At 40.7% G+C, this 27,908-nt stretch overlaps 1 protein-coding gene across 3 annotated transcripts; it reads left to right on the forward strand.

Annotated features, from left to right (window-relative positions):
• The first annotated feature begins 107 nt into the window (after window positions 1-107).
• DPY19L4 (dpy-19 like 4) lies at window positions 108-26,968 on the forward strand. 3 transcript variants are annotated; one of them, XM_015855935.2, is made up of 19 exons: window positions 112-569; window positions 2,548-2,655; window positions 3,596-3,720; window positions 4,345-4,435; window positions 6,116-6,237; window positions 7,002-7,147; window positions 9,030-9,153; window positions 9,705-9,839; window positions 10,469-10,600; window positions 10,689-10,787; window positions 12,069-12,142; window positions 13,487-13,645; window positions 15,351-15,470; window positions 16,590-16,710; window positions 17,484-17,540; window positions 18,820-18,902; window positions 20,914-21,046; window positions 21,307-21,465; window positions 23,752-26,968. In XM_015855935.2, the coding sequence occupies exons 1-19, from the start codon at window positions 434-436 to the stop codon at window positions 23,914-23,916; spliced, it is 2,289 nt and encodes a 762-aa protein (XP_015711421.1). In that variant the 5' UTR covers window positions 112-433; the 3' UTR covers window positions 23,917-26,968. The 3 variants fall into 3 exon arrangements, with proteins under 3 accessions (XP_015711423.1, XP_015711421.1, XP_015711422.1); XM_015855936.2 differs by lacking the exon at window positions 112-569 and adding an exon at window positions 644-1,048; XM_015855937.2 differs by lacking the exons at window positions 13,487-13,645; window positions 15,351-15,470 and having other exon boundaries at window positions 108-569.
• Window positions 26,969-27,908: the final 940 nt, after the last annotated feature.

A 27,908-nucleotide genomic window follows, 5' to 3' on the forward strand; every position in this document is an offset into this window, starting at 1 on the left:
ATCCAATAAATCAACAATTGCAGGAGTACGTTCAATTTTATTAAAAAACCCAGGAAACCTATAAATCTCATTTTACGCTCCAACAGGACACACAAATTGCTTTAGTTTCTCCTTTCATCTGCCCGACAAGGAACCCAATCAGCTTCCCAGCAGCTGACGGGGCACCAGCCTGTTCCACTGCCGCCTCTGTGAGGACCGTCCCCCGTGTCCGCAGCCGGGCCGCCAGGCGGAGGCGGCAGAGCGCAGCACTGCGCTTCCCATTGCCATAGAGCTCCGGGAACACCGAGGGGCAGCGCCTTCCCCCGGAAGCGGGGCAGAGCGCGCCGCCTGCCTCGGTACCGCCTCGGTCCGCCACCTCCCTCGGCCCGGCCGCCACCGTTCCCCCGCGGCAGAGGCCGCCCGGCTGCGGCGCCAGGAAGCGCGGGGCCGTGGTATGCGAGAGCGCTGCCGCCCGCGGGGCCGACGAGAGCCGGGCGGCGGCGGACGGAGCGCGGGGGGGGCGGCATCGCCTCCCCGCACGGAGCGGCGCGGGGCCCCGGCGGCGGGAGGCGGCCGCAGGATGGAGGAAGGTGAGGGGCGGCGGCGCGGGTGTCACCCCCAGCACGGCCCGGCCGCCTCCGGGTGACGGGGGGGGGAAGGAGGGCGGCGCGGCCCGACGCCAAGAGGTGAATCCCGCTCCCCCCTCGGGGCCGCTCGGTCTCGCTCCTGCGCCGAGCTCAGCCCTCCTGGCGCGGCCCCTCGGCCCCTTCCGTCCGCCGGCGCTGCGGGTGCTGCTCGGCTCCGCATCCCCTCCGTTTCCCCGCTGTTACGTTTTGCAGCTCTTGGCTCGTTTTCCGCCGTGTCTCTCCTGGCCGTCCCCCTCTGTGGGGGTTGAGATGGCGTTCAGCTTTCCAGTGAGCGCTGTGAGAAACGCAAGAGGGAAACGCACGCCCCGCGCTGTCCCGCTCCATCTCCCGGCTGTCCCAAGCTGGCGGTGATTTCCGTGTGTTCTGAAGTCTTCGGCTCGTTGTGGGGCCGTGTGAGCTCTTCATGCACGGAGCACTCCTTGGTAGGAACACCCACAAGCCGGCTCCGGTATCCTCATGTGAGGAACAGGGCTGTACGCAGATATCTGTCCCATCAGCTTTGCAGAGCAACGATAATATCCTAACCTGCGTGCTGAGCTTTGTATGGGAGCCATCACACGCACCTTTCATTGTTCTTTTGGTCCTTCTCTGAACGCTTCCCCCTTCTCTGTCTGTCTTTCGATGGCAGAACAGGAACTGCAGACAGCAGAAGCTTTGCAGGCAACAGATGGATCACTGGAGTGGCTTGCAAGAGCAAGGAGATACCCACGACTAAGTGGAGTGTGTTCTCTAGGCAAGAGTTAAGAACGTATTGAGAACTTGCAGGGAACTAAAGAGCAATGTTGGATGATAAATTGCTTGCTGAATAGAGAGGTACCAGACAGAGGCTGTGTCATCAGTTCGGACTCCTACATTATTTTTAGTCATCACCTTGTTTGACTTTAATTTCACCCCATGTAAAGGATTCAAAGAAGTGGAAACAGCACTTTACTTGTTGGAGGCAGCTGCAAATGAAACAAATGGCATGTTTGGACCTCTTGTTATTACTGTTGGGGGTGGGGGGTGGGGAGCTACTGAGCATTATTTGCTGACTGAGGTGTAGCCGCTTCAGAACTAGGATTTTACCTTAATTTCTCTTTAGAAGTTTCCTGTTGCTGCTGCTAACCCTGGCCTTTACAGGCGTCCTACGCTCCCACTTTGCCTCACTAATGTCCTAAAGGAATGAAGGAAATGCACTTTCCCCCAGTGTTTTCGCTCCATAGCTTTGCTTGTAACCAGGATGACAAGGCCGTGTGGTTGGCTTTGCAAGCAGTTCTGGTGATCTAAATACTTTCTCCAGCATTATCTTGTGTGATACAAGTGATTTCCCATTGCAGCACACTGTGTTTGAGTTGCTGATTGACTTAATGCACAGCACACGGAGAGGTACCAGTGTGTCTTTTGGTTTGGTTTGACATCATGGCATATGTATTACTGCCTCGTTTCTAACTTATAAATCCAGGCACCGGGATTTAAAAGCAGACCCATTTTGCTGTGAATATACCAGCGGAGTCTTTATCAGCTTTACTGGGGGTTGGAAGATAGACACTGCAACTGAAAGTGGAATGGCTGTGCGATGGGGGAGCACTGTTTGGAGTTCTGTAACCACTGTTGGGCAGTAGATCAGTGAGATGATAATGCTGGAGTGTCATTACAGTTTAACCTGAGTGGAAGTGGCACTGATTTGTCCCAGTGTCTGTGCCAGCTTTACCTGCTCTTCCTATTTCCTTCCCTTGTGTAACATGTTGACCAGGGAGTGAAACAGCTCGCTTCCTGTTTGAGCTATGGGCAATCCCAGAGTCTGGCCTCTAGAGAAACCCACTGAGTTTTCAAAGGGATAGCATCCAAATTGACCTCTGCATTGTTGCACTGTGCACTGTGGATTTCTCAGGGTGCGATTTTAGCAGTACCATTGCAATAACATCCTACCAAATGTCCTCAGGGGCAGCAGACCTGCGACAGAGAAGGAAACAAAACTGCACTGAATCTGACAAAATGGCTCCAGAGGAGAGAAACAAAGAAAACTCGAAGCTGGGAAGATCGCCAAAATGTAAGTACAGAATTTTCAGCCGAGTTCTGATTTGATTTTATTTTCATTCTTTTTTTTGACATTTTATAGGAATATATTTCTAGCGCAGTAATTTAGAACAGGCTTATTCAAAAATCTAACGCAGAATGTTTTGAGAGAAACTGGCATTCGCGTTAGAATTCTTTAATGATGACATGTTATGTACTGCAAAGTGCTGTTCCTGGGTTGTTTCACTCGAAGGGAGGGTGTTATGGACCTGATCGTTGTCTATTTGAGCACGTATATATATTGTAATTGCATCTGGAGTAATCTTTGTGTTGACAAGCTGGAAAGTATGAAATAACCGCACTGAAACAAGCATGCACAGAGAGTACCTACAGCTTGTCAAGGCACAGAACTAAGGCCAGGTGTAATTTCAGGCAAAGGCCCATCGAGCTACCAGAAGCTTTTAAGTTAAAAGCACATACTGGCTTGAGGGAGCTACAGGGGGAGTAGATACCAGTTGAATGAAATGGGTAAAATTTGGTTCATTTTTACATTTGAAAAGCAGAATTGGGAACAGAACATCTCAGCACTGATGTTAAATGTGGCACTGAGACCTTTTTCTGTTGACGTGTGTAAGAGTTCTACAGTGTTTTGAGTGAATCCCGGAGTTTTCTCTCTTTACTCGTAATACATTTTCCGCTCTCGAAATTCCTTTACAATTGAAGCTTGTTAGAAGGGTGATAAATTCACAATGCAGTGTGTGGGTACTTCATGCTAAAGGCCCACGAGGTAGCGGCAGTAATCAAGAGAGAAAACTGGGGCAAAGGAAGAACAATCCAGTTCTAAGTGTATCTGTGCTGATAATTCTGATGCCGGTATGTTCACTTGCTCTTCAGAACAAGTCGTGCTTAGGACACGCTCTTTGTTTTTCTTAAGTCCTCTGGACTATTTTAGCTTTTTCCCTGTCCCTTTTCAGGTATGTTAATTCAGCGTTTTGCGAAGCTGTTCTTTGGCTGCCTGGCGGCAGTCACTAGCGGGATGATGTACGCCGTGTACCTCTCCACATATCATGAGCGGAAATTCTGGTTTTCCAGCAGGCAGGTAAAGAAAAAGTTAAACTACCGAAACAAAGGCCAAATTGTGTCCTTGAAATCAAAGCTGATCTGTGCCAGCTTGGAACTGCTTGCTTTCACAATCCTGTGCCTTTCTACTCGGGGGCCTCTGTCTTTGAAATAGCTCTTTAAAACCTGGTGTTTCTGCTGCTTACAGCGGTTCTGCGTGGTCATGTTTTTATCTGATTTTCCTTGTTGTCATGATTAGATGAAATAACTTCTCTAAAATTTGAAGGGGAAAAAATATGCGCTGGGATAAACTATGTTTAGTACAAGCTAAACGTCAGGGATGTGTGCTGTAAGAACTGTTAGTGAATTAGAGAAAGTCAAGTGAAATTCAGGTCTGTGACTATGAAGTGATCTTGTGGGTCTCCTACTAACTTTCTATGTGGATTTGAGTTGCTCTCATTCTGAGCATGCCTGCTAAGTTATAGAGTGTTATATATCTGACAGATGAGCTGGGAAGATTAATGTTCTGTGAGATACTTTGGAGATGTACAGTGGAGTCATAACCATGTGCAGTATTACAAAACCAGACTATCTAAAAATGTATGGTTTTCTATGAGAAGAGATTGTAGGTGAATATATATCTATATATATTTTTTTTCCCTAGGAACTTGAACGAGAAATTACATTTCAAGGTGACAGCGCCATTTATTATTCATTCTATAAAGAACTACTAAAGGCTCCTTCCTTTGAAAGAGGTACAAAACTGTTTGTTTCCTTAACCTTAAGAGGTCTCGTTTTCCTTTTGAAGACAAATACTCTTGTAATTGTTTAGGTTAACTAACAACTGCGCACTGACCAAACTTCAGAGAGTGAGATTTATGTGATGCTGATATTGTCTTATAGTTATTGTTAGGTTTGCCTATGTTGCACAGTGGATTTTTAGTCCTGTAAGCATTATATATATTTAATTTGGAAATATGGGATGGAGATTCCTGTTTCGTCCCATCAGAAGATAGAACAGTTTCTGTCAGGAGTTTATCTGCTCAGTGCTGTCCTTGCCAGCTGTTCCTAAACCTGACAGCTCTAATTTATAGATGGTGATGAGGGTTGAGAAAGGAGGACAGAAGCCACAGGGGAGGAGAAAAAGCCGGTTGTGATGGTGTCTCTTCCCTTCGTGCCTCAGCACTCTGTCCTGCACTGGCTCTGGAGCTCTCCCATCCATAATCTGGGTCATGTCCTTGAACCAGTGGAAGATTAAAACATTGAAAAGAAGCTTGAACAGTGTTTTGCTGTTTTAGTGACTCCAGAAGAGCACCAGGGTTAGCTCAAGGGGAAAGGTGAGAATTCAGGGAGGGAAGAAGGAGCAAACAGCTCTGCCTTGTAGAATTAAGCCACCGAATCAGTTCAGTCCTCTTATGAAACTAAATCTGAAGCCATTTGAACTTTATAGGTATAGTCTTTTTGGTAGCAGTTTCCCAGCTGATGTGCAGCATGTGTCTGTAGGGTACAATAGGGCTTCGGTGTAGTTAGTTTCTCATCATCTCCAGGAAGTTTAATGCTGCTGTGGGCAGATGGGCTGCCCTATTCATGGGCATTCTGCAGCTGGCTCTGCAAAGCCTGTAGGTCTACTTGGTATTTTGGAGGTGCATGGTTTACAGAGGTGTGTCATGGCAGTGCTGAGAGTGGCTTTTTGTGCTCTGTTAGAACAAGGTTGGCCCGCAGAGAAGCAGCTGCAGACCACACATCAGGATATGTTTGGAGCTGGAAACAGTGATCTTATTTTGCTGTTTCATTGTTGTTGGGATTATTGTTCTTTTTTTTTTCCTTTTTTTTTTTTTTTCTTTTTTATAGTTGAAGTATTATTCCCCTTCCTTCCATTGTCCGAAGTAATGACAAGTTATTGTTTCAGTTATAATGTCTCTGAGAGTGATGTATCCTACAAGTATGCCAACTTTATCTCAGTCCCATACAGAAGTGTATTGTGTTGAGAGATTCGTGGAAGTCTCACAAACGCAGGGCTGAGAAAGCCGTCATATCTGACTTCTTTGTGTATGCAGGTTTAATGCATCCTGCTCATCCTTTATAGATCTTTGTGTCGCTTCTGAAGAACCTCCTGTAAGGTGACCTATAGGTAGCTTGTTCCAGAACTGCATGTGTGTGTTGTTTCTGAAAAGACTATGTTTTTTTATGGGGAGGGGTTGACCTTCTACTTAAAGACTAGTTCAAAAAACATTAGTAATTTAATTGCAGCATCCATAGGATGCACTGACATCTAAAACAGTAATTTCTGCTTCCTTTTAAAATTAGAAATGTTAAATCAGTGAGTAGCTTCAGTGGTCAAATCTGTTTCCCCCAACCTTTGAATATACATGCTCCCTTCCAAGAACAACAATAGTAAGTGATTCCAAGAATAACATATTTTCTTTGGTCTATAGGTGTTTATGAGTTGACACACAACAATAAGACGGTATCGCTGAAGACCATAAATGCAGTCCAGCAGATGACCTTGTACCCCGAGTTGATTGCCAGTGTATTATATCAAGCATCTGGTAGTGAAGTATGTGCATTTCTCCTGCTTCTTCTGCTTTCACTGTGTGCATATGTGCCTTTCTCTGTTGTATACAGTAAATACATGCAATTTTTGTTGAATGAATTTAGCTAAGCCTACCACTTCTCTTCAGTTCTCATCAGCATTTGGAGTAGGATTTTGTGGGAGCTTATATGCACTACACTTTTCTGTCTGTTATTTCTTTGCTTCTACAAACCACTTAGAACTGTTGAGAATAACTGTGCTACTCATTCAAAATAAATAGTTAGATCCTTCAGAGTACTGACATTTCCTACAGCAGTACCTGTCTCTATCCGTTCAGTGTGGGTAAAAGGGAAAAACATTTTTGTATATGCACCTACTGTCTCTCTCTGCTCCACGTGGGCTTTGTTCTGCTTATGCTGCACACTTGTGTTCTACCTTATACTCTCTCATTTATCTCTTTAGTTTTTTTCTTATGTATGTGTCCTGTAAACTTATACCTCACTGCAGTATGATTTTTCAAACCTGACACATACAGTGTTGGTGCTATAGCGCATGCACAAGTCATAGCAGTAGCAAGCTGAATTCTGCATGTGCTGTCAGCAGACACTGCTTTGTCCTCCTGAGCCCCAATAAAAGCGTGATTGATTCTTTCTTAGGATAGAAACTGTCTCTTACCTGTTTGTAAAGCATCTAGCACACTGTTAGCAGTATGCAAGCAGTAAATAGCAATAATTTCCAGCTTCGGCTCAGTTGCTGCTATCTCTCTTCATTTTTATTTGTAATTTCAGGAAGTTATTGAACCAGTGTATTTCTACATTGGTATAGTTTTTGGACTGCAGGGAATTTATGTGACTGCATTGTTTGTAACCAGTTGGGTTATGAGTGGGACTTGGCTGGCAGGAATGCTGACTGTAGCATGGTTCATTATTAACAGGTAAGAAAAACATCTTTATACAATCTAGTTTCTTAATAAGGCATTTGAAAATATTAGAGTGGAATAAAATGCTTGTTATTAAACTTGGTGTTGTCATTGTGAGAGCAACCTCTTGTACTGAATACAGAATGTTTCCCACTGACTCCATTGATGCTTTTGGGGCCTTCTGCTGTCCAAACAAGCCACGCTGACAATTGGCCTGAGTTTATGAGCATGTGTGAATACATGAATATGTTCACACAGTTCCATTTTGCAAAAGTGTTCATCAGAAGGTTTGGGTTTTGTTCTGATGAAGGATGAAAACAAATTGCTGATGTTGCTGCAAACGGAGTTATTGTCTGTGGCCAGCTCTAAACATTGTGACCATTATTTTGTTGCTTTGAAGGAAATGACCAAGCACATTTTTTTCTGTAACAAGACTTTGATTGTTTTTTGTTCTTTTTTGGTGGCATTTCTCTGTGCAGTGTGGAATCTTCTTAAATGATTCTGAGCTCAAGAGTTTTTTATCTTACAATGTTTTGTTTGCATGAAAGTATCTCTTCCTTTTATGAAGCACCACAGTGGTAGGGAACTTCATTTAGGCAATGACAACAGTTGTGTTCTGGTTCTTGCTTTGTCACCAGATAGCTCTGTGAACTTGAGAGCACTTATCATAGAATCATAGAATGGCCTGGGTTGAAAAGGTCCTCAAAGATCATCTAGTTTCAACCTCCCAGCCGTGAGCAGGGTCACCAACCACCAGACCAGGCTGCCCAGAGCCACATCCAGCTTTAACTCCAGCACTTATTAATTCTAAAACAATGTTGAGGCCCTTTAAAATAGAAGAGCTATGGACAAGCAAAATATTAGAGATGTACCTTTAAAGCTGAACTGTTGAGAAGCATCTTTGCATCTTTTTGGAGTGTGAAGTCATCATGAACAAACCTATATAGGTAATAGATAAAATAGGTAAAAACACTGCTCACCAACCTGATGTGAGCAGTGAAAAGTAGGAAAAACTGTGAATAAATCTGTCTTTTTCCTTTTTTCACCAGCAAGGAATATTAAGCACTTAAACAATTGAAAGATCCAGTAGTTTAAAGCTCCAGATACACCTCTGTGAGATACTTCAGAAGTAAAAATGAAAGGTGACGCTTTCAAATATCCAAGTGATAAAGGAGCTTGAAGCTCCTTTTTGAAAGCATAGTAGACACAAAGAAAATGATGTATCTCTGAAACCAGTGCCTTTGATTACATGCGAAAGCGTCTCTTGTCCTTCTGAGTCACTGCAGCACTGTATAACTTTCTGCTGTAGCTTTAATTGTGCAGGTACTGTCAGGTCATCCCACAAGAAGACTCTGCTGCTATTCTGTCCCATGCTCCCCATCCATCTTTAACCTCTTGTTTTACTGGCCAGGGTTTTCTCTGTAGACAAAGTATCTGCTGGTGCTGCACTGCTTTGTATTCCAAGTATGCTGCACTCTGCTGCCCAGTCCACTCCTAAAACATCTCCTGTGAGAACTGGAAGAACTCTTCTCACTCAGCAGATGTTCACGTTAGCATGAAAAGCTGCTGTCATGTCCATAATGGGACTGTCACAATGTGACATTTCCTGTGGAGGTAGGGAAAGATGGCTGGAGGTTCTGCTTCTTGGCTTCGGTCCTGTAAATGCCTCCTCATTAGGAGTTCTGCTTAATAAGCGAGTAAAGATCAGACCTTCTGTGCTGATATTAAATTTGTGACCTGTATCAGCAGCAAAACTGTATTAATGTTACTTTGAACCTTTTACAGGAATAGCTTGCTTGCAAGGCCACGGTGCTAACTAAAAATAACGTTTAGGCTTTCCTTGATATTTTTGCTCCATAAATCTTTAATAATTGTGTTTGTCTGTACTTTATTCTAGGACAGATACAACAAGAATTGATTACTCCATACCATCAAGGGAAAATTGGGCTTTGCCATATTTTGCATGTCAAGTAGCAGCTCTCACAGGCTATTTAAAAAAAAACCTAAATTGTTCTGCAGAGGTAAAAGAAAATTAATTTCTTAATAAAGAATTGGTGATAGAACTGTGCTCTAGAGTAGTTACCTGCAGAAAACAGATGTTTTGTTTGCTCTTTTCAAAACAGCCTCTTGGCTTTCAAGTAGGCGTGTGTGGGTTTTGCTAAGCAAAAGTGCCCTGCCCTGTTATGCCCCCAATGAGGGTTAAGAGAGAACAGTGTGGTAATTAGCTGTGTGCTGCCTTTTGAAGATGAACAGAAGCCAAATTTCTCTCAATGTTTAAGCTATTCTGTTGTTTTTCTTGTTGCTGGGAGAAGATGGTGGTAGCTTCCTCTCTCCAACAAAGGCGTTTCTTCCGACTGGCTTTGAATGCTTTTGAATGTTTCAGTAATGACTCTTTTTTTCTGTCTGAAGTGTTAAATACGTCTGAGTTCTGTATCTGAATTATTTCCTAAAATAGTGAATTTCTGTAATTTCTGATGTAATGACCTCTCACTTGCTTTGTGACGGAGATCCATAGGTAGCAAATTGAAGTGCTTTTTCTTTTTTTCTTTTCTCTCGTTCTTTCTCCCTCTAGAAATTTTGTTACCTTTTGGTGAGTGCTTCGACATACACCTTCATGATGATGTGGGAGTACAGTCACTACCTCCTGTTTGTCCAGGCCGTGTCTCTTTTTCTGCTTGACAGTTTTGCCCTGGCACAGTCAGAGAAGGTATCAGAACTCGTCAGCCTACCTATAGCTAAGGGCTGAAATACAGCCTCATACTGCTCCAAAGTGCATCACTTGGGTGTCTCATGGCCTGAGTCCAGCTGAAGTGCATGTCCTGACCACTGGGGGAATGTAATAGCTTTAAACTTGTTCTGAAGAATCAAGTTTTGAAATGTATGAGATCTGCTTATCAATTAGTAAATAACAAAGTGAGTGTCAGTAGCAGAATATGTATTCCTTAGGATAAATGAACAAGTTTTTTGTGAGGACAGGTAAAGGACATGTTGACAGTAATCACCTCCTCCCCTCAAACTGTGTTTTCATGCTGTTACATTGTGGTTACTGCTACAGCACAGTGCTACAGAACAAAGAGCCCTTGTAAAACACTACTACTACGTCTGGTATTTTTCATATTCCCTGTGGAGCAGTGGTGTGTTAGTTACTGAGGCTGACCAGGGTTGTTTTGGTATGAAAGACTTTTCATATCCAGATGGTACCCTGGTAGCCTCCTGAGCTGGAGGATTGAAATGTATCCGTTAATCTCCTGATCAGCAAGGAAATGGACTGAACTGTCTACTGCTCTAGGAAGCAGACTGTGTATCCATTGTAATTTTATCTTTTCTTGTTGACAGGTGCATGAAGTGTACAAAATCTACATGTTTTCTCTCTTCCTGGGGTATTTATTGCAGTTTGAAAATTCAGCCTTACTAGTGTCACCATTACTGAGTCTTGTAGCAGCTTTAATGCTCTCTAAATACCTTCAGGTAACAAGACTCTCCTCTAACTCTGAATGCAGTTTTTATTACTTAACTGAACTCCAAGTGATACAGCATTCTTAAACTGTTTTTGCAGATGAATGTGAAGAAAGGTACATTTATGTCAAGATTGCTGAAAATTATGTACATATATTTGGTACTGACAGTAACACTGACACTAAACTTATTACTAAAGGTAAGATTCTGCTGTACAAAGTCATTTTAATTGTTATAATCTAAATGGAAAGCAATGGCTATATATTGGAAATATTATTTGACATGCTGCTTATCTACATGCTTGGAAAGCATTCAAGGCCAGGCTGGATGGGGCTTTGAGCAACCTGGTCTAGGAGGAGGTATCCCTGGCTATAGCAGGGGGTTGGAACCAGGTGATCTTAAAGATCCCTTCTAACCCAAACCACTATGTGATTCTATGGTACTGATCTGAGAGGTAATAGCTTAATTCATAGCAAATTGAAATACTGAAGACTGAGTAATTTTGTGTCCATATATTTATCTAAAAACATTTTATCTAACAACTCAAGCAGCTGTTTTTCATTTGGGGTTTGAAGTTTTTGGATTGAGATTAAAGCATAGTATTGAAATATTCTTTAAATCACACACTAGTTATAAATGTGTTTTTTGTTATAACTTGGATCACCTCTACCATTTGGGTTGAATATTAAATCAGTATTTCTGTGCATGGAAAAGAGCTAGTAGTTTTAAAGTAGATTATAGTTTTCAATGGGATTTTAACCTGGTCTTGCATTTTGATTATTAACTCCCACTTATCTGCCCTTGCCTTTTGCATAATTAGTGCTTTCCCCTTATGTCTCAAGCTCACCTTGGTTGTATTAATAAACAGTGTCAACATATACATTCAGAACGTAGTGAACCCTAAAAAACGTCGAGACAATGCTCAAACCTGATGTTTTCTTGCACCATTCAGATTAGGCAGCTTTGCTGTGTATCCAGGAATATAAAACCTAATCTTGAAAAATATGACTTAAAATGTGTAGACAGTGCAGAGAACTTTGGCAGTTCAAACAATTTATGTGATGATTACAAATGCTCGTAACTCCTGCTAAGCTGCAGTCCTGTTGCTTAGGAGAGCCAAACACAGTGTTCTTTGGCTTGCTCAGGGGTAAATGTAAGTCCGTTTTCCACGGTCCTTTTCACATAACTCAGTAACCTTCCAACACTTTGCTGACAGCTTTCATTTGCCCTCTCTTTGGGGTGTATGTATGAAATGCAGTGTATGGTGGTCTCTAGGAAAACCTAAAGATAGATTCATTTAAGTGAAGATTTACGGTACCATATTGGTACCTTAACTGATGCACTTAATCTAATTTATTCATTCTAACTAAATCTCAAATAACCAAATTTTCCCTGCCATTTTGTAACCTGAATGAAGTGAGTAATGAAAGCTGCTTCCAACACTTGATAAGATTTTTTTCTCTGCTAAATTAATTTTCAGATGTTTGTTCCTCATAAAGAAAATGAGCATTTGCTGAAGTTTCTTGAGATAAAACTTGGCTTAAACACAACTAAGTAAGTTTATTTACTTTTTTTTTTACACCCTATAAGATATTCAAACTTCTGAAACTATTCTGAGAAGTCTAAAATTTCAGTGGCTTGTCTGTATTTATAGAGGAATTAGAGAAACTTTACCTTTTTCACTTGGTCTTACAAACGAGTTTTAAGAGATGCATATGTAGAATTTACTCAAGGTCTGGAGGTTTCTGAGGCACTTCAGTATTTTTCATCCCCTGGGAGTGAAAACTTTACATAGATTTTTGCTTTATGATGAAGGGCAACAACATCTTCTACCCCAGCTGATGTTTCTAATGAGACTTGGAAGCAGAGATAATACAGTCAGGGTAGTGGTCTTAACTTCTCATGGCTGGAAAACAGGGCTCTGAAGGGTGTAATTAATTCTTAAGTGTTTTGAACAAAAATTCAAGGCTGCCTTTGGTCAGGATTTTGGTTATTTCAGCCATCAGGTATTGCAGATATGTTTATTTCCCCAACAACTTGCTACATGTTACTCTCCAGGCTGTGCAACCCTGTATTGAAGGTGGTGATTGAAACAAACTGGATGCAGCTACCCCTGGAAAGTTGTGTAACTAAATGCTGGAATTGTGGTTTGCAGCATAAAAACTTCAAGATTTGTCTTTTAAGGCTTTTAACATGCTCAGCTGTTAATCCTAAAACTGGTTCTGTCTAACTGAAAGTGGTAGAATTCTCTTGTCTTCACTTGAGGTTAAAAGAAGAGGGGGAGGAAAGCAGAAGAGAATAAGACAAGAATGCTTTCATGACATGATGTGTCACATCAATTCCTGTTGAGAATATGCACTGATAGAACTTCTTGGCAGAGTTTGTTGTCTTTTTGCTCATTAGCTGAGAAAGAGGAATGATCAAGTGGGATCAGTTGCAGGATTAGAATTTCAGCATTGTGGATTCCATCCTTGGCGATGCTTTGGGCTCGTGTGTGATCTCCGATGACCACTTTCCCTTTGGAATGAGGACAAGCATACCTTCTTGTATCAGTATCGCTAGAATCTTAATCCACTGTGACAACGAAGTTCTTTGTGTTCTTCATAACAGTTATACAGGAGGCTGGGTTTTTGTGACATAGAAGAGTCATAGTGTGGCCTCTTCAGATCACAGGCTCTTTTTTTTTTTTTTTTTTAAGATAAGCTTTTGACAGTTACTGTAAGGAGTACTTATAAAGCAGTTCCAAATTATAGAATATCACTTTTCAAAGATGAATTTCAAATAGTTTCCTGTGACATGAGTAGATGAAAATGTGCTTGCTTGTCTACTATTTTTTTTCCCTTCCTAATCTATGTGGCATTGTTATTGGTTTTTAATGGGATGTTTTTGCCTTACTAGGAATTTTACAATGAATTGGCTCCTTTGTCAAGAATCTCTTCAGGCACCCTCCCAAGACTTTTTTTTGCGGCTAACACAGTCATCGCTGTTGCCTTTCTATATTCTAGTATTAATTATCTGCATTTTTTCTGTAACTCAGGTCGTTTTTAGGAGAATTTGGTAAGTAACTTATTTTTATTGGAATATAAGAGGTTAGAGATAAGACCTGCTTGGATATAGAAGTGAATGGCCAATTGTGTAAGTGGCCGAGGCCTTAGCCTAAGTGAGGACCCACTGCACCACTCAGCTTGTAAGGCTGTGGGCAGCAGTGGAAAGCCCTAAGGCTTCTGCAGAAAGTTTATTAGTGAGGAGCTTCCTGAGCATCCCTCTAGTGAGGACAGGGAATTGTCTCTGGTTTTACTTTCTTTTTTTCTTTTGTTTTCCAAAAGGGAAGTTCCTGCAGAGATCTGGCTTTCAATTTTGTCACATGTTTATGTCTCTTACCATTGTGAGAAAGAGGTTTTGTCTGTTTTCCCTTTCCAGCAGCAGTCACTGGATTGTTGCTGGAGGACTTGTCACTCTCTTTTTTCTTTTCTTTCTTTGGTTTTGTGGGGTTTTTTTCCCTTCAAGTTTTCATATTGCAAAGAATGAGAAGGGCGGAGTTGAGAGGATTTCCAGTTTGGATGCTTCCATGTTATTTATTTATTTATTATGTTTACCGTGATCAGGTTCATACCTCTTTGCTGCTTGAAACAGAGCTGAAGCTGCACGGACTCAATTATTTGTAGTTTCACAGTGATTTACAGTTCCCTTGAGAGAAGGGATACTGGAACTGTCCACGTGCAGACTCAGAATGCAGCACTGTGTAAATCCCAGCATAATTTATCCTGGAACTGAATGGCTGGGAAATTACATCTCCCTGGTAGGAGATAAATAGTATAAGTGCTCAGGTTTTAAGGCAAATTTCTCACTTTCCAGCAGCAAAAATCAATAACTTTTTTTTTTTTTTTTCCCTTCTTTTCAAGGAGTAAGACTTTCAATAGATACAGATTATAGTGGTGTAAGTGAAAATGTATGTCATGTTGGAGGTGCGATGATAAATTCAAAACAAGAAAGCAGACTCTACCGATCTTTGCTGTTGGCCCTATTAGCTGCATAATGTTTTGTGAAGTGCAGTAACTTCATTATATCCTATGGGTTTTTAAGAAGAGTTTAAAATAAACTTTCTCCCTTCTCAAAAGAAAAACTTCCTGATTTACAAGCAGTTAATTGCTTATTACAACTTTCTAACTGGTATTGCTTAATGGTGGAACAAAATGTATGTCACGTGTCTTGCTATCTTGTTTTCAGAAGAACATTCATTGTAAGATTTTGGTTGTGATTGGCTTTTTATTTGCAGTTTATTCCTGTAAGTTCTAGTACTGTGACTAAAAACTGGTTTTGTAGTCTTATTTGTGATAAGATGGTGTGTATGTAGTAATATGGGTTCTGAATTTTTTCAGCAACTTAATGACATGAAAGAACTTAGATGAAGCACTCTGTAGATGTATTTTAAGTGTTTGTGGTGTATGTGTGCTCTTCAATTAGGTTGAATCTTGTTGCTGAAGCACCATAGATAGAATTTACGGTCCTAGATGATGACCCTATTGTATTAATTCATAACTGTTGCTCCAAAGAAGTTGTAGTCCAATACAAGGGACTGCAGGTCCCTATAGATCACTGACAAAGATCAAAAACCAATTAAGCAGTGCAAACAGTAGTTTATGATATGAAACTGAATGATCTCAGTGTACTGCTTACCTAATGGTCATAAAAATATTTTTATTGACACCTTTGCCTGAGATAATGTCTGAATTAAGTGATGTCTCATTTTCTCCAACTGCAGTGGTGAACCACTGAAAGAGACAGTTAAACTTGAGGATGGTCGAATTGGAGAGAGGCCAGAAATAGTTTATCATGTAATTCACACAATTTTACTTGGTTCTCTAGCGATGTGTTTGGAAGGGTAAGTCTTGTTTTGATGTATCTCTTTTGAAAGCAACAGTGATCTCTTAACTGGATGTGATGGGCTATTTACCCCTTTCAAATGTATCTACAGCTCAAAAGTCTTTTCAGAAATATATTTGGCATACAGTGGTACACGTTGGTAGGGGAGGTAGCAAAGAGAATTTTCACTGCAAATCAAAAAGAGGAGTATGATGAATTGTGCTTGGTCTCTTTAGTGCATTCTGTAAGCTTTAATGCAGCCAGAATCCAAGAAATTAATTAGAGGAAATTGAATCCCTCTCCTTATGGTATTTAAGCACAGAAGTGCTCTATCGTTCTTTGAATGTTGTATTCTAGTGAGATCTCGTGCAGTGTTTGAATGGATAGTGTGTGTTCTCGAATGTTCTTCAAGGTGTGGAAGATTTCTCAACCATCTTATTGTATGTAGACAAGCACTGAATATACCTTTGCCTGACATGTTAGGCAGCAGTGAAAACATCATCAAAAATATTGTTGAGTATTAGTTCTTAAAGCTACAGGAACTTGTGCTTGGATAACCATTTTGTTCCAGTCTAGCTCTCAGCCAAATCAGCTGGAAAGTGGCAGTTGTGTTTATACATTTACATTAATCATCCTAATATCTGAATATGCATAAATTATTAAAGTGAGCAAACTGTTGTGTTGCCAAATATCTGTCTTGACTCATCTATCCTCAAGAGGCAGAAAAAAACCAACAAATAGTAAATTGTTTATTAAATATTTTCCTTTCCTTTCTTCAGGAAATCCCTTATAATACAGTGTCTGTACAACTTTGCTGGATAGCTGCTTTTTTGTCCTTATCTGGCTGGAAAGCTGTAACAGCCAAGTGACTTCACAAGTCTTGTTTGTTTTATTTCTTTCATCCTCCCCTGAACTCTGTGAAGGATTTTGTTATCTGGGATCATACCTCTACATCTTACAGCAAATAATCAGGTGCCTGCTCTTCTGCTAGAAATTTCCTTTGCCCTCTGATGCCACCAGATTTGATCTTGGATTGACTTGTTTGGAAAAAGCCAAAAAAAACCTGTTTTTTTTTATAAGTAGCCTGAATACGATGATGTGTGCAAAGTGCCAATGTAGTTCTTGCAATCTTTTTCAGAATGAAATACCTGTGGACTCCATATGTTTGCATGCTCGCTGCATTTGGTGTTTGTTCTCCTGAGCTTTGGATGACGCTCTTCAAGTGGCTGCGACTGAAAGCTGTGCATCCGATACTGCTGGTGAGCTGCTGTCAACGATGTCTTGGAAAGTGAAGCTCACTGTCATATCACTTTTCCAACGACAATTACTTAAGACTTAACGAAAAGCCCACTAAAAGGACGTGTAGTTCTGTAAACAGTAGATCTTGTTTTGCATTCCTAACTGCGTGTTTTCCCATGTTCTCTGGTACCTGGTGATAAAGCAGAGCCTTTTTCTCATGAGGAGCAGAGCAATCTTTATCCCTCTTTCTCAAACACATTTAATTTCTTTTAATAGATCTTTGAGACCTCAAGCCCTCTGTCGTATTTAGTTGAGACTGGCCAAGAAGGTCAAGTGTTCTGTAGAAAAAGCACACAAGAAAAAGTACAGGCATGCAGACATGCATTGACATAAGCCTTGTTTCACTAGGAAATTTGACTAAAAGGTGGTAGGTATTTAATCAGTGAGAGTAAAACAACTTTCTAAGAAATAGTAGCTGCAGTGACTTTGTGTTGGATGTGTTCTGGTGTAGCCATTTCAGAGAAGTGCTGTTCTTAGATGAGCAGTAATTAACAGTCACTAATATTGGTGGTAAATATAACATGGGTCAAATCAGTTACACAGTGCTAAGTTAGACAGATTATTTTTTGCAGAAAGCTTTTTCCTGCTAGAAAATTGCAATGATTCACCTGCAATCACTCTTAAGGTTTCAGGCATAAACGTAGCCTGCTGCTATACAAACAGCAACAGCTTAGTTGAGGTTGGAGAATGGAGAACAATCCATAATCCTTTTCTTCTAACATCTGTTTTCTAGGCTCTCATTCTGAGTATGGCAGTTCCCACAATAATTGGATTCAGCTTGTGGAAAGAGGTAGGAAACATACTGTTCTGTATTTTGTTTTGTCTTTAGGCAGCATATGAGTCAAAACACTGAGCAAACGTAACGTCAAGGTGAAATAAAAGCTGGCATCCTCTGAAAATGTGCTGGCTTTTCTATTTTATTTTACTTCATTTTGTTTTTAAACAAAATTGTTTATGTTTTTCAGTATGAGGTATTTAACAATTCAGCTTAGTAACAATGACTTCCTGTAATTAAGAAGCATTTGAATTTAAATGAAAACATTATAATGTTCAGCTTTTATGCTTTGAATACATGCACTAACTCAACAAAGAAAATATTGCCAAATAAATACTTGGAATACTGAAAAGCAAGTTGTGTGTCTATCTTCTTTTTAGTGAGAACTTACATGGAAATAAAATTACGGAAGGTCATAGGCAAACAATGTGTTTGAAAAGCTGTCAAATTATAGCAGAGTTAAAGCCTTACACACCAATACAGGGAGGAAAAATCTGCAGATTTAAGTATTTTTTACAAGGCATCGAAATATATAAGTCAGTCTTCACTGACTGTACTTTAACAAACTGTATAATGCCTGTCATTAATAGATTTGTTTGCAGCATAAACTGGCTCCTACCAGAGTAACAGATAATTCTCCTGAGGGGGGAGGAAAAAAAAGCTAAAGATGCTCAAAATTATGCAGTCAGTTACAATAAAGAAAATTCAATTGACAGAAGAATTCATCTACAGATTATTTGTTAGTAATAGCAGTGTGGGGATTTGGACTCTAGAGGGCTTCATCCCTTGGAAATCCCACTTCTGCTTTTAGTAGTGAGCATGTCCTCTCTGGGTTCTTAACTCACCCCCGCGCTTGGAAAGTTTGATTAATAGGATGAGGGTAGTGCAAATGGCCTGAGACTTGTACTCTGTTACTCTGGCTTTAAAGAGATGAGTGTACAGCTCAGCATCTTTCTACTTGGCTGCCTTCTGTCTCAGTCAGGCATAGTCCCTCATCTGCTACATTTTTCTAAGGGCTCTGAGTGATCTTGATCTGAGTGATCAAGATCTCTCTCTCTTTCTGTTTCTGAGATGGTGCAGGTATATGTATAACAGCTCCTATGTGCTAGAACTCTCATATTAACATGGGACAGCTGTTATTGTGCTACCTTAATTTGTCTGACTGCTGACTGGTAACGGGGGTAGAATCTCCTCAGCTAAGAGCAGGTTCCCATTTCCAGATATCATACCTACTATAGGTAATAAGTTGTCTCTTTAGTCTGCCATAGTTGTAACCAAATAACATTTCCATCAGTTTTTCCCTAGGATAATGACAGAGCTTTCAGAACTACAAGAATTCTATGATCCTGATACAGTAGAACTTATGACATGGATAAAGTAAGTATGAATTCCTGCACTTCTATTTTAATTCTTTGCCCGGGTACTTATATCTCAGTATATTGTGGAGCTACCTATATTAATCCGAGCTTTCCCTTGCCAAGTCATTACATGATGTAGGGGGAGATGGGAAGATAAATGATTACTTTAGGCTTGGTATTCCTCCCATGCAAAGTAGCAGGAATTTATCATTGGTTACAAGATCCTGAAACGTGCAATCCACTTATCTTTAGTATCATTACTAGATATGATTTCCAAAGAAAGATGAGCATCTATTACATCCTGATTCTTTACATGCTGACTTTTCAGCAGGTTAGAAGACTCATATTGACTATAATGCCACAAGGGAGAGAAACAATGAAATTTGTGTGTATAGGAGCCAGTGAAACACATGCCTGATGTAAAGATTTAGAGATTTTATTCAAGGAACGTGGAGTGTAATGTGGAATTCAAACTTCCCTTTTAAGCAGAAGGCTGCAGTGGATCTTATCTGGCTGACTGGGTAGGGCACAGCAAATGCTGAGCTTAGAGTCAGGATATTTTCACAGATATATTTTTATCTTCATCCAAAGTTTCAGAACTAGATTCTGGTCTCATTCAATTTAATTTGGATCTGTGTCATTACTAACTGCACTTCTGTGAAAATGAGGTCCCCTGCATTCAAATAACTTACTTACCTTTGAATGCATTTATTAAAGAATATTATTTTCTGTATTTATGGAGTCTTTAATGCCAACCTGTTCATCTTCAGGAAAGACAAGGCTGGTAATTATGGTGTTCCAGCCAATTTCTTCTTTCTGTTAATAGTAGTGTATGTTGTTTGTCACTGCTGCAGCTTTTGAAGGCAGCAAGTGGAATAATGCCAAGTATCCTAATGGCTTTTACATTAGTCTGCATATATTACACTTCAAGTACGTAATTAATCATGGTGAATTGCACTGAGATTCACTCAGCTAAGAGCAATTTGACTACCCTTATTTGTAGCAGCTGTTCATATTTTTAATGAAAAGGATTTTTTAGTGCTTATGCCTAGATATCCATATTGGAATTTTAATTGAATGTCATTATTATAAGTAAACTTCCCTATGATTTTCTCTCTGATAAAATGAATTTACTTGAATTTTCTCTATGGGAAAAGTTGCTGGAGATCTGTAATAAGGTGTGATAATGGTTGTTTTCTTTCACTAACACTGCAATATGAATACAAAATCAAAATCTCGAAACGTAATTACTGTAGATGTTATTCTGTAGGACAGTATTTACTCATAAATGATGAAATATCTTGTCCTACGTATCAAATAAGCATAACCACAAGTCTTTCACTTACAAGATAACATCATGCTGTTCTGCTGTCTACCTGCCCTCCATCTCAAGCTTATTTTGTCACAAGGCAGCAACCACTCAGAAGAGCAATAGTTTGATCCATTCTGGGACCATTCTGAGTGGTGCTTCATGAATTACAAGGAGAGGATGGCCATCAGCTCTTAACCCAGCAGACCTTCCTTGCAAATTCCTCATTGCTGCCAGTCTGTGCTTTTCCTGGTAGGGAAAGCAATGCTACTGGAGTGTTAATGCCAATTGTAATTAGACCCCCAAAGATCACAGAGTCATTTGAGTTGGAAGGGGTTCTTAAAGATCATGTAGTACAACTCCCTGCATGAGCAGGGGCACCTGCAGCTTGATGAGGTTGCTCAGAGCCCCATCCAGCCTGACCTTGAATATCTTCAAGGATGGGCATCCCCCACCTCACTGGGCCACCTGTTCCAGGGCCTCACCACCCTTATTCTAAAGTACTTTTTCCTTGTATCCAATCTAAATGTCCCCTTCATTTCCCCTTGTCCTATAATGGCAGACCCTGCTGAAGAGTCTGTGCCCTTATTTCTAGGTAGTGTCATGCAAGCCAGTTCTTGCCATAGCATTTGCAAAGATTTGTACAGTTATTAAAATTAGAAGTATAATTTTGGGAAGTGGGTCCTGCACTCAGACATGTATTTTGATGTTGCTTTTGCAGAAGACAAGCTCCTGTGGCTGCTGTGTTTGCAGGCAGCCCACAATTAATGGGTGTGATTAAGCTTTGTACTGGATGGATGGTGTCAAGCTTGCCTTTATATAATGATGATGATCTTCTAAAAAGAAATGAAAATGTAAGTATCCAATTCTATAAATATGTGTGTATTACCAATGATTTGTAGACTGTTCCATCCTGTAAGACTCAAGTACCTGATTGAGATGTGTGGGAGTACTGTGAACATTCATAAACAGATGTTTTATAGCTTGGCATCTACATATAATACATATATAACTTGTTATTAAAGATAAGTCATCCTTTGCTCACCACCGTTTTCACGATATTAAATTTTCCACTGATCTTTACCATGCATTAAAACGTGTTCTTAATTTATAGATCTATCAAATATATTCAAAAAGGTCAGCAGAGGATATTTATAAGATTCTCACATCTTACAAAGCCAATTTTTTGATCATTGAAGATTCAATTTGCAATGAAGTGGGACCTGTAAGAGGATGCAGAGTTAAAGATCTACTGGATATTGCCAATGGTCATGTAAGTAACAGCAATGCAAAAGTGAGTGTCTGAATGTGTAAATAATTCATTTTAAAGGAAACATTCTTGCAGTGTTGATCTTACTTTTCTAATTATAATGGGTGTGTAGACAAAGACTTATAAGACTTCAAAGTGATCCATTCGGTTTTGAGGTGTCTGTTTCTTAAGTAACTGTAATCTTACCTCATTCTATTCCTTACCTGTCCTAATTCCTTCTCACAGTATCACAGTCTGGTGCGGGTTGGAAGGGACCTTAGAGATCATCGAGTCCAACCCCCAGGATTCGAGCCTCTGTGCAGCAGAGCGGCACTTCTACCACTTGTGCCACAGGGGGGATACGAACCCCTAATACATTAATATCAAGCATTGCTGCTTTTATGCCAATCATTAAATACAGTTTAGGTATATATATCTGTTTATGACTGTAATACCTGCGGAAGTTATTACAAAATCAGCAAAGCCATTCCTTAAAGGTCATTCTTCACTGGCTATAAAGATGAAAACCTTTACAATGGATAAACTCTTCTTCTGAAGCTTTACCAGGGAGCATACTGGCATGAAGTCCAGCCTACTGCTCAATTCAGTACAGCCTCTTTGCTACTGATCAGGCTGTAAGTCTGTTTGATCCAGTCTTTTGGGCTAGGTTAGTCACCCCTTAGGTAGACTAAGCCAGAGCTGGTAGAAAGATTAGTTCAATAAACTGTGGGGCTGTGAAAATATACTACTGACATCAACATGCCATGTCTGTTCTGAATGCCATCAGTGTTGTTGAAGTAGGAAACAGGGTGGGTTTTGTCAAGTGCTCTCATCACCTGCTTCCTGAAAAGCCAGTTGAAGTTTTGACCTTAAAGACAGGAGTGGCTCTAAACTCACACAGCTATTCATTATTTATTCTCAGGTCAATAGAGGAGATAGTGCCAACAGTTACTTCTGAGCAATCATAGGTTAACTTGTCTTCATTATTTTTTTTTCCCTGGACAGGAAATGCAAGCATGTTTGACATTTCAACCTGTTATGTATTAACTGTACCAAACTGATCCTCAACTTGAGTACTTTTTTATTGGTTGGTTGATTTGTTTTCAATGGGGAAGATAAATTTCATGTATATAGTCTTATATGTCATTCTTGGGAAAAGGAGAGGACGCTGAGAGGGGTCTATGGATCTTCATTGCTGTGTGCCATGTGTGCTGTGTGATCTCCTCCTTGGGGATGTTCAGAAGCTGCCTGGCCATGGGCCTGGGCCCCCTGCTCTGGCTGTCCCTGCTGGAGCAGGGGTGGGCCTGATGGATCCAGAGGTCCCTGCCAGCCTCAGCCACCCTGGGGTTCTGTATTTTCCACATTGCCATCCTTTAGGTGAGAATGTAGGTACTGCATTCTAAATTGGACTATAAAATTGGACTATTGGACTATAAATGTAAGTTGCCCGGTATCCTATTTCTGACCCTGGCTAAGAGCTTTTATGGTTTATACGGAGCAAGACAGAAATGTTCTCCAGCAGTCTGATGCTGAAGGTCTATCTCACTGAGAGAAACTATCTTGGTGTTTTGGGAGGAGGGCAACAAAGCTGGTGAGGGGTCTGGAGCACAGGCCATATGAGGAGAGGCTGAAGGAGCTGGGAATGTTCAGCCTGGAAAAGAGGAGGCTCAGGGGTGACCTCATTGCTCTCTATAACTTCTTGAAGGGAGGTTGTAGTGAGCTGGGGGTCGGCCTCTTCTCTCGTGTCATTAGTGACAGGACCAGAGGGAATGGTTTTAAGCTACTGCAGGGGAGATTCAGTCTGGACGTTAGGAAATATTACTTCTCAGAAAGGGTGGTCAGGCACTGGAATAGACTGCCCAGGGAGCTGGTGGAGTCACCAACCTGGGATGTTCAAGAAGCAATTGGATGTTGTGTTGAGGCACATGGTTTAGTGGGAGCTATTGGTAATAAGTGAACGGTTGGACTGGATGATCTTTTAGGTCTTTTCCAATCTTGGTGATTCTATGAGACATTGAAAGATTTGTTTATTTACATTTCTGCATGAATTCATTCTATCACTTTTTATTTTTACTTTATTTTATCCCTGCAAACTTCTGCAATTGGAAAGGGTAGAAAAGTGATGTATTAATTCACAAGGCTGTTTTAGATGGTAAAACCAATTGTAAGGGAGTATAATTCATACCTTACTGGAATCGTACAGTATGGAAATAAATATCTGGAGTGTCAATGAAATAAATGAATGTACAAAGTTGCATCCTGCAGTCATTTATCTTCAGTGTTTTAATCATTTTTCTTCTTTCCTGACAGGTGGTTTGTGAGGAAGGTGACAGTTACGCCTATTCAAAATATGGACGATTTTGTCATGAAATCAAAATGAACTATTCTCCATATGTGAACTATTTCACTCGAGTCTACTGGAATAGATCCTACTTTGTGTATAGGATCAACACTGTGATATCCTTCCAGTCGTGAAAAAGCATGCAAGCTTCTTTTTGAGGATTGACTGTGGTGGAATTCAGTTGGAAAAATTCCTGTTGATTAAGAGAATGATTTCTACAGACATGTGGGTGCAGCGGACTGACCAGGTTTTGGAGTTTTGCTTTTTTTCCACCAAACTGGAACTGTTTGAACTCTACAGACCAACTGTTACAGATACCTTCTTTGAAGGAACCAGGAAAATCAGACCATTTTACAGTCTCTACAAGAAAGCGTGACAGTCTTCCATGTTCTTGCATTTGTCTTCCTGTTGTAAATCATCTTAATCTTCATTTAACAGGCATTTCTAACTTCAGCATTAGAGAGCTGATGTGGATAGACTTTGGCAGAAGTTATGTTGAAGAGCTCGTTTGAGTCATGTAGCTTCTATTTCTAGTAAGAAATCACGTGGTGTATCCTAAGTCTTCAAGTGTTTTGGTTTGTTTAATATTTCTAATATTTTTCTTTGGTTCCTGTGTTGTTTTTTTTAATTCTTCCTGTTTTCCACTATAAACAACACTACATTTATCGAACACATTCACACGCCTTATGTGTAGGTGAAGTATTTGTGTAATTCAAGTAAGGAAGATGTTATTTAAACAATTCCACAGATCGAGGCGCTGATCTCTGCATTGTTGGAGACGTTTTGGTGGAAGTGCTTGGACTTGGATGTACCTGTAGGAGCTGACAAAGTCAGATTTCCAGCTTGGAAAGAACTTGACTTCAGGATTCTTCCATGCTTACATATGTGTGTATTTGTGTTTTAGCAGCCATCAGAATGGGCCAGTATACAACACTATGCTGTACTTTAGACAAGTGTAGCAGGACGACTAGGTTTGCTGCTGAGATTGCTGCTCTTCACTCCTGTGTGCGAGCTGCTGTGTGCGTGTGTGTGTGTGGCAAGGGATGGGTGATGGTCATTTCATTCAACTTAATATTTCGTGATGGATTAAGGTAGTCATAACTGTACTTTTAAACACCATCATCGCCATCATTGATCAGTTACGGCACAGTAGTTCATAGCTTTTTATACATTAATTAGTCAACTATGCTGGCAACTCTGAAAACGTGGGAAAACACTCTGTTATCTTGCTTCCCTCCAAAATTTGCCTTCATTATGTGACCCCATTTGTCTCTACAACTTCCTTAAGTTTTTCTGTTCATCCTGTTTTATTGCTAGAGAATGAACAATTCTTTAATTCCAGCTCTGGGCCTAATCCTGGTGTTGTGAATGGGAAGCTCCACGAAAGGTAGTCTTAACTTTGCTGACGTAGCTGCAGCTGGACAGAAAGCCAGGACTGAAGTTCCACCAGGAGCTGCATGCAGTTATGGATTATTGTCACATCTGGCCCAGAGACCAGTCTGCCAGGCATGTGGGAATGATTCTTTGGAGTCGATGTCTTTAAAGAAACATCTGGCTTAATAGGATGAACCTTCAACTGAACAACCAATGAAAGCTGCAAAACTATCCCATCCCTACTGCATTTGTTGGCTAAAATGCAAATTCAGAGGGACTGACCCTGAAATTGTTAGGAACTGCAATGTGGTGATGTATATACACGATTCCTATCTGCTGTATGCAGATACGGTGTTTACACTAAGAGATAGCGCAGAGGTTTCTAAACATCTATTATCACTATTGGAGTGATTTAAAAGAGGAAAGCTTTACTGTTGTAAATGTCAACGAGTCTGTAATCTGTTTGTTTTTCCTTATAATCTGGCTGTATTTTTAGGCCTGCGAGTTTAGACCAAGTATTGAAATTATTCCTTCTATTTGAAACCAGTGCTCAGCTAAACCCATCGAAAATATCCGATGCGATCATTGGGGGAAACATCTATTAGTGTAACTGGGTTACAAGTTAGGAGTAAATATCCTTTCTAGGGATGCAGTCATTGTGCTGAGGGTAGCATGCATATCTCTGGCTGAAAGCAGCCTGGTTATTTCCTTATGCACAAGTCTGTATGTTTTGTTGCACTGTAACAGTTTCAGACTTTTCAATTGCAATATCAAGATAAGTTTGTAAACTAACGTGGATTATGGCAAGCAATCAGGAACCTTGTATGTGCTATGGAGTCAATAATTGGAAGTAAGTGTAGAGTTCCATATACAACTTACGTTTGTTTGAATCACTGTGTGGAATTACATGTCTACGTGTCAGTGATCCGCTCTCTTGAAGCTGATTGTTCACAAGCACCATTTCATACCAGCAATAAGGCATTCCAGGTACCACATTTCAGGGTTACAATTGCACTTGGGTGGATGAAGCCGCTCAGCTTATGGCTTCTTGCCTTATAATGCCACACCAATGTGCAGCGTTCAACTATCCTGGACTGCCTGTTGTGTTTTACTGCGACGCTGTGTGTATGTGTGACCACATGGAGCGTAGTTTGAATACTTACATGCAGAACACATGTGTTAAGAAAAACACAAATGAGGCCAACCGTACATGTAAGGAAATGACATATGTTGTAGCACATTAGCCTATATACATGTTTGAATGAACGTGTTGAGTTTTATTTGAACTGTGACATAGTTGTTATTAGTTTTATCATAAAGATGTATTCTTGATACTCCAGTCGATTCTGCATTAAGAGAATCAGTTAAGATTTTTACCTTGCTTTTATATTAGAGAAGATTGTACAGCAGCAGCCTTAAGTAACAGAGAAGGAGCCTTTTGTTGGGAGAAACGTCGCTGTCGTCATGGAACAACATGGAAGATTCGTATCTTGTGAAGAAAATGATATTCTTGAATTTCTTATCCAATTACGGATTAGCAAAAATACTGTTGTATGCTCTAATCTCCACCTTCCGTGGGCAAAGATGGCAGCAGTAAGTTGTGTGATATCCCTCGGAAGGACAACCATGGAGCATAACCACATCTGACTGGTGCACACACCCCCAGCTCGGTTATCAACCCAGGTGGTGGGTTTCAGTTCCTGAGAGGGCTGGGGGAATGATTTGCAAACCTGGATCTGTTTTGCTGTAGATGTTGCAATTCAGTTGAAACATGTGCCTTGCGAGCTTTGATTAAACAGACAAACGACTCCATTGGTGTTTCTCGTTGTGAAGGTGCTTCCATAAGAAATTCCCGTGCCTTTGATTCCTATGGCTTCTGCTGTGTGGGTGGCTATTTTATCAAAGGGATGTAGCAATAGTGGATGATAGTGAATATTTTTCTCTTGCGACAAACTTGCATTGCCAAAAAATAATGTGGACAGATGTGGCTCTGGGCAGCCTGGTGTAGTGCTTGGACACCCTGCACAAAGCAGGGGGGTTGAAAGTAGGTGATCGTTGTGGTCCTTTTCAACCCAGGCCATTCTATGATCGTGTGATGTCTGGGACACAAACCATTTTATGCTTTCTTTGCCATTCTGATACCTTTTTGAGAAAAGAAGACAAGAGTTTAATAGTTCCTAATGAATGAACCTTTCTCTATTGCTGTAATAAGACAATGTTTGTATCTGTGCTGACTATTTTGTAATCATGTACTATATAACAGTATGAAAACCTTGAGATTATGATAGCTGAAGTTTCTAAAGATGGTAAAAAGATCAGAAAAAATAATTGGTCATACAACCAGCCTGTTCTATAAGATGAGAGTGAATGTAGAACCACTGTGGCACTCGCACCTCATTCAGAAGGCTGGTAAAGGACAGGCAGGAGTGTTGCTCCTCTTCTGTGCTACACCATAGGAAGCTCCATCAGAGCCCGGGCCTCAGAATGGGGTATGAGGAACAGCTCATGTTTGCTAGATAGGAATCCCAAAGATGATTTCACTGTGATCTTTCAGCACCAGGAGCTGGCCATTTATTCCTTCCCTGTTTCCTATCTGAGCAAAGAGCCACTATCACCGCCAAGTGCACCTCCACTGCGCTTGCATCTCTTCTCACTGTAGAGTGGGATTTGTGTCCACCAATATATATGTGCACGTATATCTGTTGTCACTGCAATGACTTTGTGCAATCAAGGGTTGAAAATAACGTGTCTA

Source organism: Coturnix japonica, chromosome 2 (genome assembly GCF_001577835.2).
Source record: "Coturnix japonica isolate 7356 chromosome 2, Coturnix japonica 2.1, whole genome shotgun sequence".
Classification (NCBI taxonomy): domain Eukaryota; kingdom Metazoa; phylum Chordata; class Aves; order Galliformes; family Phasianidae; genus Coturnix; species Coturnix japonica.